Below are 22,341 nucleotides of genomic sequence, written 5' to 3' on the forward strand. Positions count from 1 at the left end.
TGGATCCAAAACCAGTAACCCTAATCCAGTTGGGTTTGTCATGCTGATTTCTGAGGGGCTCCTGGCAAAGTGGGGTGGTGGGTGGCACATAGCTGTCACAGCTGAGTAATGACTGAAGAGGATGGACAACCTAGTGGATACTGTGAGCCAGTCCTCCACACAGAAGTCATGACATCATTTTTGTCTAATTCACAATGGATTAATTAAGAAACTGGGTTGCCCTTTCTGGTTGCAAAAAGATACTCCTAATTAAGTTCCAACATTGCCTGCGGATCTTTGAAGGTGGGCCTATAGGGAAGGTCATATCAAGTGAATATAGTAGTAAGTTTGTTTCCAGGAAGACCTCCCTCTGCTACCAAGAAACTTCATAAGGCAGCAAGCAGTTTCCCTCCACATGTCTCCTTCACACCTGTACAGCTCAGTGCTCCTAGTAATTGGATATGCTCTTTCTGTAATGGCACTACAAGGCAAACACACTTATAAGAAAAAAAACCTCATGCTGTGGGTATTTTTAGACTGAATTTGAGTTATATTTTGCTTTCCTTCATGGCTCAAAGCAGCTTGCAACTTTAAGGTATTACCATCGAAAATGATTCCAGAGTAAGCTACAAAAGAGTTACAATAAACTTTGGACCACCAGGGGGAAAAATATCAAGAGTTGTATCTAGCATTGCCTGTGCAGAGTTGCCCTCATGTAATGGAGCTTCTTCCCGCCCCCCGCCCCCCAATCTCCTGAGCTTCCTCCCACTTTCTGGAACAGATGGAGGGTGTGTGGAGGCTGCAAGGGAAAGTTCTGTTAGACAAGCAGAAGTCTGCTCTGTTAGTGGAACAACAAGTGTTTGACATGGCCCCAAATCTACAGGAGGGAAAGACCTTCCTTAGGGCCAACCAAAAGACCACAAAATAGTGGTCAAGTTTCTGAGTTCTGTATAGCATTTCATGATGCTGAATGTTAAGCAGAAAAAGGAGTAAGAAAAAAGTTGGCATGATAATATTGCCATGAAATTTGCAATTATAACAGCCTTAGAGTTCTGCTGACTTATTTGGATTAGCCTCTGCTAACTGATTTCAGGTTACATCAGTGGTTGCTGGGAAAGAAAATGTCCATGACTGTTAGTGCTATTTTTTGAAAAAGGTCTTGAACCTATCTCCAACATTAGGCATAACACATGCATGTTCCCTGTGAGATAAAATGTAGAAGTGAAAAAGAGAAACAAAGTAGTTTTATATTAAAACTATAGATTAATTTTAGGTGCTGCATCAGATATAAGCAAGTGCAGTTTCCGTTCACTTATTCTATTACTTAGCAACTTGTGGATATGAAACCCCTGCAAAAGGTATGGTTCTATAAGCAAACATAGGAATCAATAATAGTAAAACCAAAGAATATTCAAAATTATTTAGGAAAGTTCTACATCTCTAAATTTTAAATGTTAATAAGTTTTGGCTAATCTATTTGTTTTAGCGGACGGGTGCTTCAGCAACAAGCAATTTCCCCTTATGTTTTGGTGAGAGGTGGACAGGTTAATATTTCAGCTGAGTTCAGATTCTCTCCATCTTGTTTCCTTTTTTCCTTTCTAGATGTGTGATCTGTATGATGGACTTTGTTTACGGGGACCCTATCAGATTCCTGCCATGCATGCATATTTACCACCTGGACTGTATAGATGACTGGTTGATGAGATCTTTCACGTGTCCTTCCTGCATGGAGCCAGTTGATGCAGCACTGTTGTCGTCCTACGAGACTAACTGAGCCAGAGCTTCTCTTCTGACCTGTCAAGGAAACCATCCACTTTAAAGGGGTTTGATCCTTTGCCATCTGCCCAAAGAACCAGGGATTAGGAAACAAAATCATGCACAATAAAATCTCATTTCTTAAGAATAAAGAAAATATCCTGAATAGCAGACAGAGGGAGGGAGGGAGGGAGGGAAGGAGGGAAGAAGAAACACATTTATAGACTATAGAAAAAATAGGAAGTTATTTTTATGTAAAGCCTTGATCCAGTGCTTACAAATAGTTGCTCCTTAAGAAAGCCTGTTAGCACACCCATACAGAAGAACTGTGTGAATAATAAAATATGCTAAAAATTAAATTGTGTGGATGCAGCCCACCAGGAAGTTTCCTGTTCAAGCTTCTTTGAGATGAATGACAAGAATACTATGGGGGGGGGGTGAGTGTGTGTGTGTGTGAGAGAGAGAGAGAGAGAGAGAGCGCTAAAAAGGAGAAAGGGATGCTGGAGTATCCTTTGTCCTAAAGAAAACTGCATTTTTTGTTCAGATTGCTTCACAAGTTCCTGGTATTTGGGTCAATGCTCTATTTACAAAAAAAGCTACATTTTATAACACTGGCACAAAAATAGTTTCAAGCTTGTTTGCACAGTTTTTTTATTCATTGGAAATGGAATCCATTTTGCCTTAGGTCTTCTAAAATAGTGTATTCTTATTTTGGGGCTGGCTCTATGCTTGAAAACCAGTTTATTTATAACATGTTATAAAAGTGCTATATTTTGTTTGCAGTTAGGATTATGTGGACTTTGAGAAGATCTCCTAGCTTGTAAGCAAACTTGAGATGCACTTTTTTCTATATGAGACATTTTGATGTGACAATATTAAAAGAAAACCAACACAAACCAGTATTTGCCTTTCTAGTGTTTCCTTTCATCATTTTCTTTCTAAACAGAGTGCAGAATTCAAATACTAAAATTGATCTTACATTTATTAAGTTAAAATGGAGCATGATGAAGACAAGATAAAGATTACCCTGCATCTCAAAAACACAATTTGTTGGGGATGCATTATTTTTAAAAAGTTTCATCTTGGATCATATAAAAAAAATACTGCATCTCTTGTTTTTGTACTTCTTAGATTCTCAAGACCATACTGTGTCTCGGTCTCTGTGTATTAAGTGTACCTTTGGTATTCTTTTGGTTGGCATAGCAGTCTGTCGGCAGATATTAAAATATTCTATATTTTATGTTTTATATGCAAAATTCATATTTGGCAAATAATTACATAAAACTGATCAAGTTAGTGATCCTACAGCTGGTAAGGGCTGTTCCAAGTATTTACATTTATGAAACTAAAAAGAAAGGTGATGTGCTTGATAGGTGCAGTCTTGCAGAGAGGGTAGTTGTAAAAAAAAAAATCCACTTAGGATGTGGAGTTTTGTTCTCTTAAAACATTCTTTAATGTGACCTTTATACTTTTGACTTAAAGCCAATATGTTGAAACGTCTTAGTTTAGCATGAGATGCAGGCAACGTATCAAGGACTGTTCTGATTGTTTTGGCTACATGATTCGAAGAAACTGTATGTAAACAACTACTGCACTGAAGACTATGTCTACAGTATAAGCACTGCAGACTGTAAGCATTCACCTAACAAATTCCATCAGTGGAAGCTGTACACAAGGACTTATGCAACAGGGCTTTCGCCCCTCTCCTCACCCCATGCTTCCTGAAATTGGCTCTGGATGTGTGTCAGGAGACCCCCCAGAACAGCATGCAAGGGGAGGAGAGGGAGGCTTCTTCCATCTGGCAAGCTGAAATGCTTGGGCTGATGGTAAGATCAGAAGAGCACAATGTGGAATTCCTCCCTCAATGCTATAGAATAGAGCATTTACATGTAAAATAATTTCTACAGGATTAGTTGGCAGATTGCAAAAGTATCCACTAACCTGTGGAAGATGCTGTATAAGACACTGTAGACTATTTCCATTCAAATGCCTTCCATATCCCATGGTGTGTAGTGGTGTATACACAGCACCTATGCAAGCAGCCTTTCCTATTTGTTTTGTTGGACAAGGCAGACTCGGGCATACTCCAAATTGCCCTTGTAAGTGAAAAGAACAAAGGCTGGGAGGACTTCAGTGTGTGCATCAGAATCGACATACCTGCAAAAGACTGCTGGATTGGGATAGTTGTTAAAGTATAAATGGTGCACTGTTGGAAGAAAGTAACTAGCAGTATACAGTCTTGGGTTGATTTGCATTTGTATTGCAAACCTTTTCCAGTTCCCCTCCTTTAATTCAGCTATTCTTAATTACAGGAAGTAAATCTGAGAAAGAAAAATATGAAGTTGTGCAATATTTTCAGTAGTAAATCATACTACCTTTCTTATCATTCCACCTGTTGTTTTCCATATATGTTGATGTCTATCTTGTCAAGTATTATAGCCAGACTTTTCTTCTTTTACCTTGGATTGTTAAATCGACAAATGAACACTTTTTAAACACCTTTTTCTTGTTCATTGTTGTTTGTTCCCAAGATTTTTTTCAAAAGACAGAGGCAGGGAATGTTATGAGAAAGTGAGTTGTAACTGGTTTTCCCAACTTAATTTCACAAACCTTCTACTTTTTATTAAGCTATTTATTAAAATATTAAAGGGTTAAGATTGTAAGAGACTTTCAAAAGAACATGCTAAATACAGAATTAAGTGCCCTTAAGAGTAAAGAGTTGTGCTTATATTTGTGTTGCCTTGTGGCCTTTTACTCAAATACCAAACCAATTTTATATAAATTGATTTTAAACCCTCATAGTTTCATAACATATTCAGTGCCTTTTTTCTGGGGGAGACGAGAGGTATGCATACTCCTAAGTTTGGCCTCACTGAGGGGCAGTATTTCAATATAAATAGGAAAATGAGAGTACCCCCTAAACATTTTTTTTTAATAGAAAAGCAGCACTGGATAGATTTAAGTTTAACTTTTGTTCTAAAACTCTATCGTATGATCCTCTGGCTAAAACAAACTCTATTGTAAATATGAGTTGTACATTACATGGAAAGTAAATTATTTCTTTATATGCCATGTTTCATGGCAAAATATCATTAAAACAACACTACAAAATAAAGGCATTATAACATTTTTTTCATTTTTTTTCCAAATGGAAAAAAATGAAAACATTATGACCATTAAAACACCAACAGTTAATGCAAAACAGAGTACCATATATTTAAAAGAACTTGCCTGTTCCTCCATGAGAACCGCCAAATTGTGAATTGGATCTTTCAGGGGGAACGCAACAAGTTTAAATAGGTAGAAGTAAATATCAACCACATTGCAAAGGGGAATTTGAGGTTGTTTGAATGCTCTTGGTAACAAAGGAAGACCACTGAAATTTGACAAAAATATTGCATAAAGACCTGTAATAGAACATTGGGTGCGCTATTTAATATGTCGTACCTACTGTAAAATAAAAAAAAATCTAATGGGACATTAGCAATTCAACAGACCATTAAGCTTTCTTTATTGTTGGGTGTTAAGAGGATATGAACAAGGGATGAAATGCACAAAAATCTATGACAATTAGGTGAATCTACAAAATTTCCCAAATTATTCTACAAAAGCTTATTGTTTTTCAGATTGTAGCTTAAGCAACATCGCCTCTAACCTTACGCTTAAGTATGTATTAAATATGTGTTTAATACTATTAGAAGTTATAAAGCAATACTCCTGCACAACCTTCATCAATTTCAACAGAACATTCAAGTTTAGTTTAGTTTCCTGAATAGGCATAACTTTCAAAAGTTACTTGCCTATAAGTTCTATTAAAAACAATGGAATTATGGAACTATACTGTTACCATCTTAAACATCCAAAATTAATGGTAAATTCCACTGAACTCATTAGGATTTACTTATAAATCTGTAGATGTCCAAGCTGTCATTTCCATTGATTTCAAACAGTCTCCAATGCAACAATTAGGTTTTCCTGAATGCTGCTGGAAGTCTATTCAGCAAGAAGGGTATTTTGAAAAGAAGGGGAGGGAGAGTATAAGGGAAGACATGATACATACAACAAAAATACGAAGAACAGCTAGCTTGATTTTGTGCTTTTTATAGTTGCACTGTACACATATTCTGCATCCAATATAAAGAGTCTTTAGTATACTGTATTGAGAAAAGATTAATAATGCCTACTCAGCGAAAAGGTACTCTGGTATATATTAGTTTTGCATTGAGAGAAATCAGCCACATGTGAAATCTATGTTTTCAGTTCTCTACTGAAACTAAAGAAAGGTGAAATTTGAAATGACACAAATCTATTTGACACACTCCATAAGAAAGTCCTGCAAGTAACAGAAATGCAGTAACAAATCATCCCCCTACTGTACAACAGAATGTGTCAAACTTCCTGCCACCTTAAATCTATAGTGGGTACATTGTTTCTGCAATGTAGCTTCTAACCCTGCTCCAAGAAATTGGTGACTTCCAGAACCTATGGGCATTCTGTAGTACCACAGAGGGGCTGATCAATATGTGCAGTCCTATTTAAATAGTAGCCACTGATGTAGCCAATCAATTGTTTGGTAAGAAGGGGAGAGTGAATCCAGCCATCTGCCAAAGAGGTCATTGGTGCTCTCTAAATTTCTAGCAGACCTCCCCCCACACACAAAAAAAAACTTCCAGCAGCTAGTTAAAGAGGAAGGACTGCATGATTAACACTCTCCCAAATGATATTGCTAATCCAAACTGGACATGCTCCAGTTCAAAAAAATCTGTACTCTAAAATGGCTTATGAATGTTCACAATGCCTCTAGTAGAATATTAAAACAGGAGTAGCCAACTTGGCACCTTGATGTTGCATCATCATCCCTGGCCATTGGCTATGTGGCTAAGACTGATGGGAGCTGGAGTCCCAAGAGCTGGAGGGCACCATGCTGGCAATCCCTGTTCCAAATCATATGCCACTTTAGGGGGGAAATCAAATAACCGTGTGCTGCTTAACAAAAAGAGTAAACCAACACTAAACTTCTTGAAAAACTCCAGTTTTCTTAATGCAGTCTAAATGTGACTTTTGCATCAGAAAGAGAGAGATTCGGGTTTATTTACTTTGGTTCTTTGGCTATTTCAACATTGATAACTCTTTCAAACTGGTAAGCAACAGCACGTTGCAATTGGATTTTGGCTGCATTGGTAATTTCTTGGCATCTTGAGTGTTATCAAAATAGAATACATTAGAAGAGAGAAAAATGAAAGCGAGATTAAAGAACAGTACATTATAATATTAAACCTGAATCAAAGGTTATTATTTGGTTGTTCCTTCTATCAGGAAAATTATTACCTCATTTAAAAAGTAGTTTTAAAAATTCAGTCTATGTAGAAAATAAACATTATATTCATAACCAAGTGTGAGCTAGGTATTTGTCAGCAACTCTATAGAATTCATGATTTCATCCATTTAAATATTCATTGCCAAATTAATGAACATGAAAATCTTATTTAAAAAACTTATAAAGAAAGTAAGTCACATTTGTATATATTATAAACAGTTGTGGAATGAAATACTGGTTTGTTATCCCCTCAGTATTTTTAAATACATTTTGTGCTAAACTTGACAAAGACCACCTTAAAACTATTGCCTGTAATGTCCTCTTGTGGCAGTTTGCATACCAAACAAGATTTCTTTTTTAAAAGTTAACATGAAACCTCCGCTTCCAAAACACCATTTTCTGGAGACAATTTGGCTTGGTGCAAAGCAGCTTGAATTCTGAAGTGTGTTCTTGTTTCCATGGAATAATTCTTATAATTTTGCCTAAAACAAAACAGAGATATATTGTGATAGGCACTTAAATATTGCACCTCCCCATCATCATTGTATTGCAATATTTAAAAGAACAATTTTTACAAAACGAAGGTAGAAAAACCAAACTTAATTCACAAATGTCTTCACTGCTTCCTCTGAAATAGAGACACAGAGAACAGGACAATGCATCTCTTTGTAGTTCCAAGTCTTAACATTTCCCTGGAAAATGTATGCTTACTCATGCTTACTCATACATGCTTACCTTGCCCCCCAGCCCAGAAAACAAAACAGCAAGTCTCTATTACTGGTAAGTGTCCATTATGCAAAAAATGAATAAATCTAAAGTTCAGAATCCACAAACACACACGAAGGCAACTCTATGTTGCTCTTTTATGGTGAGTATAAAGTGAGAAAAGAAATCTAAACTATCTTCCCCCTCAATACAAAATAAACCCAGAGAGTACATAAATACAAAAATAAGATATTTAAGCAATACTGTAAAGTATTATCAAAAAACATAAACCCAATCAATGTATGAAGCACCTTATACAAAATGCAAGCTATTGGTCTAGTGCAATATTATCTGTCTTGATTGACTGAGGCTCACCAGGATCCCAGGCAGAGATCTTTCACAGCCTTGCAATCCAAGTTCCCCTTTAAACTAGAGATGCTTTGGACTGAATCCTCATGCAAAGCGTACACTCTGTCACAGAGACAGCTTCAAAGCACTCAGTGGATACACAGGGATTATCCACTTCATCCTTGCAACAGTCTAATGAGTGAGGTCAGGGATCCCAAACTTTTTTTGGGCCCAGGAGAACATTTGGAAAACAGATGTCATGGGCATCACAAAATGTCCATTTCACAAGAACAAACTGATGATGCTCAGAGAGAGCACCCCAACGAACATGCAAAACACTTCCACCCTCAAAGCTGACTGGCCACTAGCTGTGCCCACCCCTGCTACTCTTCCTTTCCTATTAAAAATGCTTTTGTACTATGGACCCAGAGACATTAGAGGAAGACAGGACAGTTTGTCTTTTCAGCTAGCCCAGTTGCTGCCCAAGGTAAAAATAAACAAACTTAAATCTTAAACAAACTTAAAAGAAAACTTGGAATGGCAAGGGGCCTCAACAGGGACCCAAGAGTTAACCTGAGAATTTTATCTAAATGCTGCAGTTAGACTATAGAACCTTGTAACCCAAGTTCAGCACACTAGCCAATACCTCATTTTGGCTCTGTCAGGATTCATATTGTGTAGGCCACAGCATCACTGCTGAAAGTAGCATCCCCAGAGGAAGTGCACACCTTACAATCTCATTTAGGAGTAATTATAATGGGATGCAGTGTCATCACATTACAAGTTTCCCAGCTTACAGCAGCCAAGAAATGGAGAAATGGGCAGGGATCTCACACAACAAAAGCATCTCATACGTCTTCCTAGATATCACTGCAAGGAGCTAAGAAGGTAGCTTCAGTGATGAATGCAGCAAGACACAAAATATTTAACATATTGGGCCCTAGAATTTTATTTTCAACTCTACATTAAGTTCATTCAATTAATTAATTAATAATCTGATAAAGCTTGATGTTTATTTTTCTAGACAGGTTGGCCTTGATATGATCAAGTCCTATAGATATGGCAGTTTTTAAAGTGAGAAAGTGAACATATTTAGAAACTTAACATAAAAACTTGGTATAAAGGTGTTTAAAGAAGTGTTAAAAAGGTGTTTAAAGAAGGGTATCCAATTCTGACTTTTTACTAGTAGAGAGCACTTTTGTTTGTGCAATATGAAATAACTAGTTTTCACTGGTAGCCCCTGCCCTCCCTTCAAAGATGCTTTAGAGGGTTGAAGTGGATGCTCCAGAACACTATGGGGTATGGTGGGAAGCAGAGAAAAATCAGGTACTTCCTGCTAACTCTTAAGGCACCATTGGGTACAACTAGAAAAGAATCCAGGTTTTCAGTTTTACATTATTTATCTTATAATCCATTTTTTGATAGCAAAATTAGTAGTCTCCAAAATGCAGCCTGTATTTTTTTAACCCACAATCAGTGTTGAAAAAAGTACCGGAATTGCACCTGTTATTTTTAACCTATGAAGACAGAATTAGGGTGTGTGTTTGTTTACAGCTGCTTTTATTGGCTTCTCTTCTGTCTCAGAACCTGGGTTGTGCTAGTATGTAGATTTAGGTCAGCTAAAGCAAGTCTTGGTTCCCCCACCCCCACATTTTTTAGCAAGCCTTGTTAAAAAGAGTCAGCATGATCACATTCTCTTCCCCAAGCCCATAGGCTCTCCCCTGCTCCATGTTAGTCACTTATTCTCCCCCTACTGGCTAAAGAGGGAAGAAAATAGATTCTTAAGTAATTTAGAAAACAAGTTCAGGATAAATGACAACATTAATATTTCTCTTTTTCCACAGAGAAAACGTTTGGAAGAAAGGAATATTCAAGAAAAGTATTACACAAGCATACAAAACTCATGCCATATTCCTATCTAAGTGTAGAACCTTAAATTTGTCCCTATTGAAATTCATTGTGTTAAGTTTTGGCCCAGTTCTCCAATCTGTTAAGGCAACATTGGCCAATCTGTTAAGGCATTGGCTACCACACCCAGCTTGATGCCATCTGCAAATTTGATGAGTATCCCCTCAATTCCTTTGTCCAAGTTGTTTAGACAGATGTTGAATAACAAGGGGCCCAGGACGGAACTCTGCAACACTCCACTTAAATAACCACCACTGTTTCAGCCCCCTGCTCTATCTAGTTCTAATAATCAAGTGTTTATTATAAGCTTACTTTGCTCGCTCCAGGATCTTCACAGCATCTTCTCTTCTGTCTTGGTCCAGGTATAATAAAGCAAGTTCAAGCAGTGCATTTGGAATTAAATAATGATCATACTTTATCTTCTTTTCACTTTAAAGAAGAAATAGCAATTAATGAACAACAACAGCTTTATCTACAATCAAATAATAAAGTCACTTGGTGCTGACACGAATGATTCACATTGTCTGAATGTATCCTAGGTTGTTAAATAATCTACATTTTTGGCACCGAAGAACATCCCATGGCCATTCTTGTATGGCATCACTCAGGCTCCTCAAGATCCTTACTTGAACATAATACCTACAAGCACCTGCACATGGGGCTTTCAGAGTTACACCACAGGTTTGGCCAGAGACTTAATTTTCAGGAAACAAGTCAATGCAGTTATAGCTTCCTTACCATATAATAACAGAACATGGAGTGTCCCATGTTCATCTGTAATTGGGATTGATATTATCTTGCAGTTTGGGGACAGAATTGCAGAGTAAGGGCGATTCTGTGTACAGATACATGTACTGTACCCTTGTTTCAATGTAAAGTTTCATGACAGTAAAGGAGTGGTCGAAGCACAGGAAATGCAACTGTTTCCACATTCATTTTCTATTTTGAAGAGTAGAGCATCAGGTCATACAACTGGGGCTCCAGAAGTGCAGATGGATTTCTACATTTTCAGCCTCAGCTTGTAATCAATATCTAAATCAGCCACAGATTCCGAGTCTCCTGGGTGCTGACCTCATCACTTCTCAGCATAGTTAATACATTACTGGCATGAAACGACATCATGATGTCAGGGCAGATATGCTGATTAAGGAAGCCAATTAAACAAGTGACCCCCACTGTAGTCATATATGTGTGATATAACTATGGATCCGCATCTGCATATTTGTACAAATATACATTACATTGCAGGGGCTGGTTATATAGTTTTTGTGCTCCAGGACACAGCTAACTTGTGTTTCTGGCAAAATTTGTGGTATGATGGTTATGTCTCTATTCAACTTGGGCAGGGGATGACTAACCTTTTTTGACCTGAGGCTGCACTGAGGCCTCTGAGGCCTGGCCAACCTTCTGGGGCCTGCATGGCAGTGGTAGGCAGGGCCAAAGTGGCCAATACACATTTACCCACTCATGTGGCAGATGCAGGCAGCCTCTCTCCTATACTCTTCTGTCAATCAGCAGAGGAACAGGAGGAGGGTCTCCTCAATGTTTGAGGATTTTTGTAGAATACTGGAACCTGCTTTGTGGGTTGGATGTGCCTGTGTCATGGACTGGCTGCATGCAAAGAAATTGTGGGAGGTGCCAGTTGGGGAACCCCCCGTTTTAATGGGACGAGTTGCTGTGCTCACTAGGCCTCGCCTCCTGAGATGACCTTTTCTTGAATACAGAGTTAACTTTACTGATGTCATGTGATTTACTGCTGTCCCACTCCTGACAGACTGCCTCTGTAAAGAGCACTGTCAGTGCTGAGTTCCACTGTGACACATAGGCATAATCCTGACCTCTGTTATATCCTGAACATTCAGAGGTGCAAGTTCAACACTTAGGCACATAGTGAGATACAGAAATGTACAACAATTTATATAACTGCATGGTTGTCCATTAACTACGCCAAACTTTGAAACATCTCTATAGAATCACTTTCCAATGAGAAATGCTCACAGGTTTTGATAAGCTGATGTGGCTCAGTATTTCTTATTGCGCTGTCATCTTCTCTAGTTAGGACACTTACTTTAAGTGAATGTAAGTGAAGTGTTCTTCTGCTTCTGAAATCTTGCCAAGGTATTTCAAGCACAACCCTTTCAGTAACTTGATTACACACTGATCATCAACAAACAAATCTGTAGCTGAAAAATAAAGCAACAGGGAGCTGAACTGAGACAATTTTGTAAACTTTGAAAAGGGGGAGAAAGAAACTATTCCATCACAATACACACCCACAAACACACACACACACACACACACAGAGAGAGAGAGAGAGAGAGAGAGAGAAGCAGCAGCAGCAGCAGCTATCACCAACTTGGTGCCCTCTAAACATTTTGAACTGCAACAGCTTTGCTGGCTGGTGCTAATAGGAGTTGTAGTCCTAAACATCTGGAGGGCACTAGATTGGGGAAAGCTGCCCTATGCCATACATCAAGTGTGACCATAATTAAAGTAGTAACCATCCCACTGCATGTTATCTAAGTATCAGCCTGTTGAGATTTCTCCACAATGATCCTTAAGGAAAGCTTAATGGATTGAATAGTACAACTGAGGTTTAGCACAGTTTAAGCTGAAAAGAAATACAGAACAGATGTGTGATGAGAATATGCAGTTACATCAGTGACACACATACACCATAAATCACCACGTTTTTTGTTTGTTTGTTTTCTACTGCCTCTTTTCACTAATTATGGGGGAAATGGCAATGGTTGCTGGGATCCAAAGTAACATAGGCTTTAAACTTGAGAGAGGGATTTTTTTACTGAACTGAAGTGACTGCTGGTTAGCAAGAGATTAAAGGAGGTTGCTTCTGGCTAACCCATGCTATCTGTAGATAAAAGGCAGTGACACACAAATGCCTACAAGAGGACCTAAAGTTGTTGGGTGAAGGAGAAAATGAAGTGTGCTTGACCCAAATCACTCCACATAAAAGCTAAATGATGTAAGAGAGGAGAGGCAAAAAAAGTCTAGTCATGCAAGCAAAAAAGGGAGGTGTTGCTGACAGGTGTCTCCAAAAATAGAGTCTGGGAAGATAGTGACCTTTCCTGTCCAGTTTCAGTATCCAGTTGGGCATTAGTCTGTCATGTCTGACCGATAATTGGCTATATACAGTTCTTTGCGCCTTGCTTGTTTGCAGCCTTACAGGATACCCTGCTGTGGCCCTTTTACTCCAATTGCCATTGAGAGCAATTGCTACTTATAGAATCATAGAATCGTAGTTGGAAGGGACCCAATGGTCATCTAGTCCTACTTCACAAGGTACAAAACTTCCTACAGAGAGAGCACTTCCTTGTAAGATACTGTACTGCAGAAAGGCCCAGGCGACAATGCACTTTTTTTCTTTCCTTTCCTTTTCGCTAAATGTAGTTTGATGCACTGGGAAGAAACTTTTGCGTTGCACCTGCATTGCACTATACTCAGAGTAGACCCATGGAAATCAATGGATATGAGTAGGTTATCCATTGACTTTGATGGATCTATTCTGAGTACAACTTTGCTTCATCCAAGCTTTGATATCGTGTGAAGACAAAAAGAGAATGGCAGGGGAAACCAATAGCTGTAAAGAGGCATTCCTTATTGCTAGGTTTCATTAACTGGTGTATCTGAAATAAATATCTGAGCTTTAAAAAAATCCCAGACTGGTCAAATTAGAATGTCAGCAACCAATGGTCAATTAAAAATAAAACCAAGTGTTATTTAGAACTAGCATGTAGCAGCTAAGAACATGCTACTGATCAGAAGCCTTCTAAGATAAAACAAAGGGTGGAAGGATTACTGCAAGTGCAGTGGGATTTCCCACCCTCTCCTCCTCCATCATGTAACCTGTACACTCCCAAAATCTGCTATGCAGATTAGAACAGATTGGGGTGGGAAGAAGTTCTAGACCTTTGGCTTATTGGCATCCAATACCCTTTTAAATGTGTTGTGGGAGGGGGGGGTTATTGGCTTGTTTTTGTTCTTATTTTTATTATGTATTTTGTGTCTTTTATATTCCAGTTTTATCTTCTGAACTGCCCTGAGACCTATGGATGAAGGGTGGTATACAAATTTAATAAACATCAACAAACAACAACAACACCACTGTGCAAATAGAAATTTTTGTGCTGATGGAACTATTTACTTAGTTTTATGTTGAATACAACCAAACATAATTAAGCAAAAAAGAGCTTTGCTTGAGACATACATACATATTTCCCCTTGCATCTTGTTCAAAAGTCCTGTGTCCCTGTACTGCCAAAGTCATTTATTTCTTGTATATCGCCCCCTACCACACCGACCAACATACATGCAGTTATACCACTGCATCCTTAAAGGGTAGTCAACTTCTCCCAACACAGAGACTGACTGAAAGCAGTCAATTTATTGTCAGGAAAAGTCGACTTCCCAAACTTACATCCAAATCTAAAAATAGTTGGACTTCCGGGTTGGCGCCTCCGGCAATGGCGGAGCTCCTCCGTTCGGGAGGAACTTGCTCTGTGAAAAACAGGGTCTGACCGCCACGGCAAAGGTGGAGACCCATTGAAATCACAAGCGGGAGAAGCTTGTGAACCTGGGATTCGGCTGGCACCTTTTGCGCCTCCCCTACTCGCGGGGAAACCCTGTTTTGGGGATCCGGAGCGACGTGGGGTGAGTGGCACGGTGCTTTGAATCGACTGCTTCTTTCACGGAGTGAAGTCGCATTGCTGTTGCCGGAGAGCGCTGACTTTTTCCTGTGGACAATTGGATTTTAAACAACTACTTGTGAGTAAAACGGAAAATTGGATTTTTAAATACTTTAATTTGGCACTGAAGCGGGAAGGTAATAAACAGGAAGTCCGCCTTCCGTTTTTGTAAATAGACTGAAGCTAAGATGTTACAAGTTAAAGTCTTTGAAAGCTTTTGGCAAAGGATTAAATTTCCATCGGTTTAAAATACAAAACCCCCCTTGGAAGCAGGAGAAGAGGGGGAAAATTTTGGATCTAGTGAGCCTGTAGGAGAGAGTGAAAAATCAAATTACCACTGCTCTGAACCTGGGAACGGGCTGCCAGATGACGTTTGGAGAGAGTGCATTTGACAGAACGGATTTGACAGCTAGCTAAACAAGAGTAAGATACTGTTTCCATTGTCCCTTTCTGCGTTTAAAAAAAAAGAGGAAAAGTAACTGAAAATTTATCTTTAATGCTTGAGTTGTGCCTGAAAGAACTGATATAAGTGGAGACTGTTTCCCTCTAGAGGGAGCTTTTGAAACTGTTACAGGAGTGTAACTGGGGGATTTCCAGCTGCAGATAAGGATTCTGAGAACCAGAGAGTGACCTTGGACCGTTTAAAAATGTTGACAGGAGAGGCCATTGTGACTGTTTTATGTAAGATAAGCTGTTCGCTGGGACAGCTTCACAAGAAGATGGATGGCATGACTTTTAAAGTTGATAATTTGGAACAGAAAGTGACTAATTTGAGTCAAAAAGCGAACACCAACACAGAAATAATTCAGGACTTGGTACAGGAATCCATTTTGGCAGGACAAATGGTGGAGGAGAAGGAGGATGCTGCTGTTGTTGAACATAAAGTAATACAAGTGAGATCCGTGGCTTTACAGAAGCAAATTGAGGACTATAAGTTGAGGCCTTTTATGATTGAATCTAGGAAAAGTCAGACTCTGAGGAATGGATCCCGGCTTGGACTAAAGAAGGAAAGTTGGAAAGATCCCTCTATGCAGGGATTAACTGACTTTTGGGACATGGACTCGGGCCTGGAGGAGATTGAAGTTTTGGGGGCCTTTGGACTTGGAGGAATCTTGAAATATGCCCTGAAATACTTTATGGACTGTAGCTTTAACTATGGAAATTTGGCTGATCTGTTCAGAAGGAAGAATAGGATTGACAGGTTGGAGTTTCCCCGAGATTTGCTCTTTAGCATTAAAGAAAATGAAGAAGACCTGCAGAAGGGACTTGGAAAAGAGTTAAGAGCCTCGGACATAAGATCACCAGGTTGATGGACTTTATGGAGTTGACGGAAAGGACTGGCAGAATCCGAAACCAGGGAGAGGAGATGGTGGAAGAAGATTGGAAAATTTAAATTTTATATATAGATTTATGGTAAAACTAATGAGTGATAGAAAAATGGTGGAATGATTTTTTATGGGCTTAGCAGAAATGTTATAAGGAGTTAAGCATATATAAGTATTTTAGTTTTAATGGAAAATAAGGTTAAAAAATACGTTATTTACAATATGATAGAAAATGGAGAAAGATGGAAAGCATTTGCTGAAACAATTAATAGAAGTGGAATACAAAAAGGGAGGTGAGAGGAGGTCGAGGAAACAAGGGAATGAAAGATAGAGTACGGAAAAGAGATTATGTATGTTTTTAAATTGTTTTTGTTTTGTTTCATTTAGGGTTAAGGTTAGGGAGTGGGGTTTGTTTAGTTTAATGTGTTTAGTTTTGAGTTTAGGTTGTGTTTTGCATTGTCTATATATTGTATTGTATTGGTTTTTTTTATTTTTGCTTTCCTCCTTTGTCTTTTTTTCTGTTTTTTTTCTCTTTTTGTAATCCATAAAAGTAATAAATATTATTTTTTTAAAAAATAAATAAATCTAAAAATAGTTGTAAATATATTCCTGGAAGTGAATACTGTATTTTTTCGTCTATAAGACGCCCCCATGTATAAGACACCTCCTACTTTAGGGGACTCAGATTTAAGAAAATGGGGGGGGGAATGGCCCCATGTATGTTTAAGATGCCCCCTAATTTTGTCATTATTTTTTAGTCTTATACACGGAAAAATACGATAGTATTTCCCCCCCCCCAATTTAATAAGGTAGTAACTGGGGAGGGGAGGCCAAAGCAACAGTAAAAATACTGCTACCATCTGTATCATCAACTCATTGACCCATAATCCACTTGCTGATTAAATAAAAATGGGCTAATAGGTTTACCGTCTAACAACTCGACGGACAACCACAATCTCTCACGGACTACACCCTCTGAAATTAGACATGAGTTACCTGGGCTCCTTTCCAGGGCTGCTTCTGCATCTTCCAAGCACTCCAACATACCGCCAGTCAGGTCAGGACACTTCCCAATCACAGCATAACCATTCCAGACATACATCATCTCCTAGACGCGATAACAGAGTAGAGCATGTTGTTACAGCAGTAGAGAAATTTAGTTACTGGAAACTTGAGGTGTTAAGCCCAATTAGCTGGTTTAGTTCAAATATTCTGGAAGCAGAGTTAGCCAGTTTCAGCAAAAACAGACAAAAAACCTCCAGAACCATTTAACTCCTCAGAAAGCCAACTCATTCATTTGGTTGTCTTTACAACACTGCAAGACTGTAACTTCTGCTCCCCCACCTCTTACCTCCCAGTGGTGGATTTGGCCTCCCTCATTCACTTACTATTTCCCTTCAATATTCATTTTGAACTTGGCTCCTCCTTTCTTCAACCTTCCCTACTCATAATTTCCTCAAAATCAAGATAGCCTTAGCCAGCTGCCTACACTATCCTCACTTTAGCCTTCTGGATTTCAAACCTCTGTTCAGCTTCCTAGGTAAACCAACACTGCTCTCTCTCTCTCATCATAGCGTCTTGTCCCAAAGCCATATGAGATCCTCTTTCTCATGGTTTCTCCAGAATCCCATTTCTCTCTGTCTCAAGTCTGCTTCTTCTACCAACCTTTTCATAAGGTTCCTGCTCCTTGTTCCATGGTTTCATTTCTTCTTCAGCCACCCTACCTCCTAGGCCTTCTTTCCAACCTACTCATACTGGTTCTCACAACCTTTGGTCTGCATAAGCTCTCTCTAAAATGAACTATTTTGTTTTATCATGGAAGCTTCAAGTTGACCAGACAGCAAATCGCTGACTCATTCACTCTGATGGTGCAGAATGTCTGTGAACATTCATGTCCATAGCAACTCAGCCAAAGGATAAGATAACAAAAGAATCAACAGGACATTTTTTTGTGATATTGGTATGCAAACTCAGTAAAGGAAAGAATCCCTGGGGAGAAGCAAATAGCTCCCATGGCAAGCAGCATATTGGCTCTGATTAATATTAATGGTAAGAATTAGACATAAATATTTCATTTAGTTTGCTCCTTTGCTAAGCTGAGATCACCTGTGTAACATGTAATCACAAAATCCAGGAGCTGTTATCAATATGGGGCCAACTGGAAAACTGATTCTAGGAAGTTTGATCTGAATTGCTGAGTACTTAATTACTACACTGGAACTGACAAATAATGGCCTATATTCCACTGACACTCTTGTCACATTTCATTTCAACCACCTGATGACCATGACATAATATTGTTGCATTTTCTAACATTACTCCTAATAAATGCTGAATTTGCACAAGTGCACCCACATATATCCCCTTTAATATTGTTATGAGTTTGTGAATGCTAGCCCCCTCTAAATTCCCATCAAGCTAGTGTTAGAATTAAGGCATTTAGAGGGTGTACCCAACTTACATACATTTAACTTATGCATTCGAGGACCCATAATGTAATCCCTGCATAATGTAATCCCTGCATAAGTGGGAAGTTGCCTGTATATGAATAAATATAAATACACATACATTTATAATTCTTTCCAGTCTTTTCTAGTTTGGACCTTAAAAACAGGTGATCAATAGTGAAATGGCAAGAGCAATGGGATAGCAGAGGTGGGTAAGCAGGAATATAGTAGCTGAAACTTTTATATGGGTATTTCTATTTCAGATGTTACCTAGCATATGAGTGAATAACGCAAAAAAGAAGCGAGCAGGGAAGGAACAGAAAGAACTTTCCAAAGGAACCAGAGAAGATAGAACTACTAGGACTATTTGTGCCATGTGATGACCTCAAGGAAGCATGAGATAATGAATTTAATGGGCTATTAAACTTTATTTCCCATATTTGCATTTGGGTTTTGAAGCTAGTTGGCTATAATACTTAAAAGAACTCAGGGTTCTGTGGAAAAAATCTAGTGAAAGCCTCTCCCTTCTATAATTTGTAGCCCAAATAAACATAGCCCTATTATGATCATAATATTCTGGCTCCATTCCCTATCAATGGTCTGACTAGAGACACTGAAATGAAGCTCAGCTGCTTTTCCATTTAAAATTCAAATGAGAAGTGTAGCAAGTGATGTTAATGTGGGGGAAGTGTTCAACAGACTAAGGCAGGGGTAGCCGCAAAGTTCCTGTCAATGTTGTGGACTACAACAACTCCAGAGGTGGTTTTAGGGTAGCAGGACTGGTGGGGTTGCACTGGGTCCTGCCTTGCAGGGGGCACCAAAACAATGCTGTACAACAGAACACCACTGACAACTCCCATAACCCTGACCACAGGACATGCTGGGACTGGGGCATTGTTTGGGAGCAGGGGTTCCTGTCGTTGATATTAATTTTTATATATTTCTTTTGGCTCTTATGATTTATGTGGAAATTGTTCAATTTAGCTGCGTACTTTTTGATGTTTTGTTTATTGTTTATGGCTACTTTTGCTAGGCTTATAGCTATGTTATTTTAAAAAATATGTTGCAAGCCGCTTTGAGCACTTTGGAAAGGCGGCATACAAATAAAATGATTGACTGATGCTGGGTGAGGCTGATGGGAATTGTAGTTCTCCAGATGTTGTTGAATATCAGGTTGACTAAATTATGAACCAGCAGGCTTAACGTTTGAATCTCACCTCAACCACAATACAATGCGGTTCTTAGGCAAGCCACCATATTTCAGTCTTAGTCTACCCACTCTCCACTTGCAACATAGGGATAATATTGCCCTACCTTACAGGATTGTTATAAAGATTACAAAGGTGATTGATCTGGTATACTTCAGTTTGTTCAAAGAGTATGCATAAATGCTGAATATGAAGAAGAACTTTTTTCAGGGGGAAAATGTTTAGGGGTACTCTCATTTTCCTACTCATATTGAAATACTGCCCCTCAATGAGGCCAAACTTAGATTCACAAAATGTTTAGGGGTATGAGTCCCCCTGCATCCCCCCAGAAAAAAAGCACTAATAATAATAATAACAATAATGCTTGTGAACTAGCTAACCTCTGAAATATATTTTACAACCACTTTTTCAAAGATCAGAATGTTATAAAAATGTGCATGATGCACGTAGTTAGCAGTGAAAATTTTATCTACTGCTGGACCAACTGAACTGCTACACTTTTTGCCAGATTTCAGGCCTTGCCTTTCCCCCCTGCAAACAATGTTCAGCCTGTCCATCCAGCCTAGCTGAATTCCTTTGTTCTTAGAGAATGCCAATAGCCACACCCCCAATTATGCCGAGATGTGCAAGAAAGTGTTCCAATTTATTTCTATCTACTTTGAACACCCACTGCTATGGAAAGGTATGCAATGACTGAAAAATTGCAAGGTCTGTAGTCTCCTTGGACAAATAAAAAGCAAAACATTTGATCCTATACTATTTATTCCTCTTAGCTACTTTTTATCTGGGTTAGGCCACCCTGCACATTACTTTTCTTCCTGTCTTGGTAGATTAGACTGAACAGATTCAACTGAAGCAGCATCACTTTGTATATCAGCTTTATATATTTTGTACTGAACAATTCTGTAACTGAATCCAGAAACTGTGTTTTTCTCAAGATCATTCTAGCAGGGATTTGAAGAAAATAAAAATAAAAATTGCAGTACAAAATATATCCCCCCCACTTTAAATTAGAAGCTTCCAGCAGTAAGGACCTTTCAATCCAAACCAAATAGACCTAGCACAATTAACTATTAACAGAGTGCTATAAATAGCTTCAATACCAACTTCCAGTTCCTCAATGGAGAGAATTGTTAAAGAGCACCATCTGCTGTGTTTGTGGTGTAAGTTCAGCAGAAAAGGGAGGACACATAGAAGTCAAGGTGGCTTGCAAGAGTCACATGTTTCAATACCAGATTCCACTAACTTTGACCTGAAAGAGATGTAATGTAGGTGCTTATTTGCTCCCAGTAGCCATAATCACTGGATGCAGGCTAAGACTGGGTGATTTATCAATATATCATGCAAAACTGGTTTGAAGTTCACATCGTAATAATTGTTTCATAATATTTGAGCTGGCAATATATCACGAATCACAATGTGTGTAAGAGCTGGGAGATATTTGGTTTTCAACATTGTGATAACTCACCAGCTAAACGTTGCAATGTTATCACTAGCTAAACCTCACAATATCACCAGCTAAACACTGCAATCTACCACAATGTCTGAGGCGAACAGAACAATGTCCTGGCAACTGCTACTACTTAGGGGGTCTAAAACAGATAAATGACAATATTATCAATCATCACACACTCAGTTTCATCAGGAGGCAAGCCAAAATGCATTCCAAACAGGAATTTTGGCTTGGGGCTTGGCTACCAAATGGTGGTATTCAGGACAATCCAAAGAACCATGAAAATATGGTTTATCCACAATGTGTTATGCAACTGACTGCATACATTTCTATGTACTTAAGCTGTTGTCCACATGATCCACCCACCTGTTTTTCCCTGGTACAGCAGGGCATATGCATGAAAGTATGCACAGGCAGTATCCATTATTAGCTGCCACGACAGAAGCATTTCAAGCCTCTCCCCACCCCCCAACAACCATTTCAATTAAAAAAGAAATACCAGGGAAGTTTTTATATAAATAATGAGACCTCTAAGCAATGGATGGGCAGGGGAATCTTACCAAAACAGGTACAGGAAGTGGAACAGGATTTGAGGATAGATATCGGCGGGATTTCCGAATTGCAAATTTTTCTGTAGGCAGGGACTTTCCTGCTATTTTCAGTTTCAAACTAGGCACAGCCCTGTGAGGTGTGGGGAAGATGAAAGGAAGCATACAAAATTTCATTTGCTTTATTTACTACATACTGCAGCCCTCTGAACTAGAAAGACAAAATCAGAACTGAAAACTCTCCCCTATATTTTTCCATATGCATTGTCAAGCAGCAGATTCCATTCTAAAGATGATCAGCTCTGAAGAAGTACTTATTTTATTTAACAAAATGTGTATACTGCTTGATTGTAAACAAATACACAAACACCTAGGTATTTAAAAGAACATAAAACAGAAAGAAGGAAAGTGGTAGTGGAGGAGGAATACAGCACCATCAAAATGTCACCATCATAGAATAACTAGACATCTTGCTCTGCATTCATGGAGGAGCCATCCATTCCTACATCACACCTGACCTCTGGGCAGCTGCTTAGTGACAGAATCAGACATGCATCTCAGGGCCCCTTAAACCTGTACGTAATTTAAAAACACTTTGTGGCAGCTACAGAAGTTAGAGGATTCTGGCATTTCCAAGTTTCCTAG

General features: G+C 38.8%; 2 protein-coding genes and 1 long non-coding RNA gene across 7 annotated transcripts in view; 2 read left to right on the plus strand and 1 right to left on the minus strand.

Annotated features, from left to right (window-relative positions):
* RNF11 (ring finger protein 11) overlaps positions 1-4,234 on the plus strand; it is a 28,031-nt gene extending 23,797 nt beyond the window's left edge. For both annotated transcript variants that reach the window (XM_081010845.1, XM_081010844.1), the window contains exon 3: positions 1,582-4,234. In XM_081010845.1, the coding sequence (XP_080866971.1) occupies positions 1,582-1,753 (172 nt within the window). In that variant the 3' untranslated portion in view covers positions 1,754-4,234. The remainder of the gene's footprint in view (positions 1-1,581) is intronic.
* A 987-nt stretch (positions 4,235-5,221) lies between these two features.
* TTC39A (tetratricopeptide repeat domain 39A) overlaps positions 5,222-22,341 on the minus strand; it is a 52,352-nt gene continuing 35,232 nt past the window's right edge. For all 4 annotated transcript variants that reach the window (XM_081010832.1, XM_081010835.1, XM_081010833.1 and 1 more), the window contains 5 exons: positions 21,709-21,829; positions 17,037-17,148; positions 12,081-12,195; positions 10,325-10,441; positions 5,222-7,533 (listed from right to left, as the gene is read on the minus strand). In XM_081010832.1, the coding sequence (XP_080866958.1) occupies positions 7,416-7,533; positions 10,325-10,441; positions 12,081-12,195; positions 17,037-17,148; positions 21,709-21,829 (583 nt within the window). In that variant the 3' untranslated portion in view covers positions 5,222-7,415. The remainder of the gene's footprint in view (positions 7,534-10,324; positions 10,442-12,080; positions 12,196-17,036; positions 17,149-21,708; positions 21,830-22,341) is intronic.
* Positions 7,786-10,517, plus strand: LOC308479872. Its single transcript, XR_013987864.1, has 2 exons — positions 7,786-7,831; positions 9,949-10,517. It is a non-coding gene; the product is annotated as an uncharacterized lncRNA (long non-coding RNA).

Source organism: Podarcis pityusensis (assembly GCF_964106645.2).
Source record: "Podarcis pityusensis genome assembly, chromosome: 6".
In the NCBI taxonomy this organism is placed as follows: Eukaryota; Metazoa; Chordata; class Lepidosauria; order Squamata; family Lacertidae; genus Podarcis; species Podarcis pityusensis.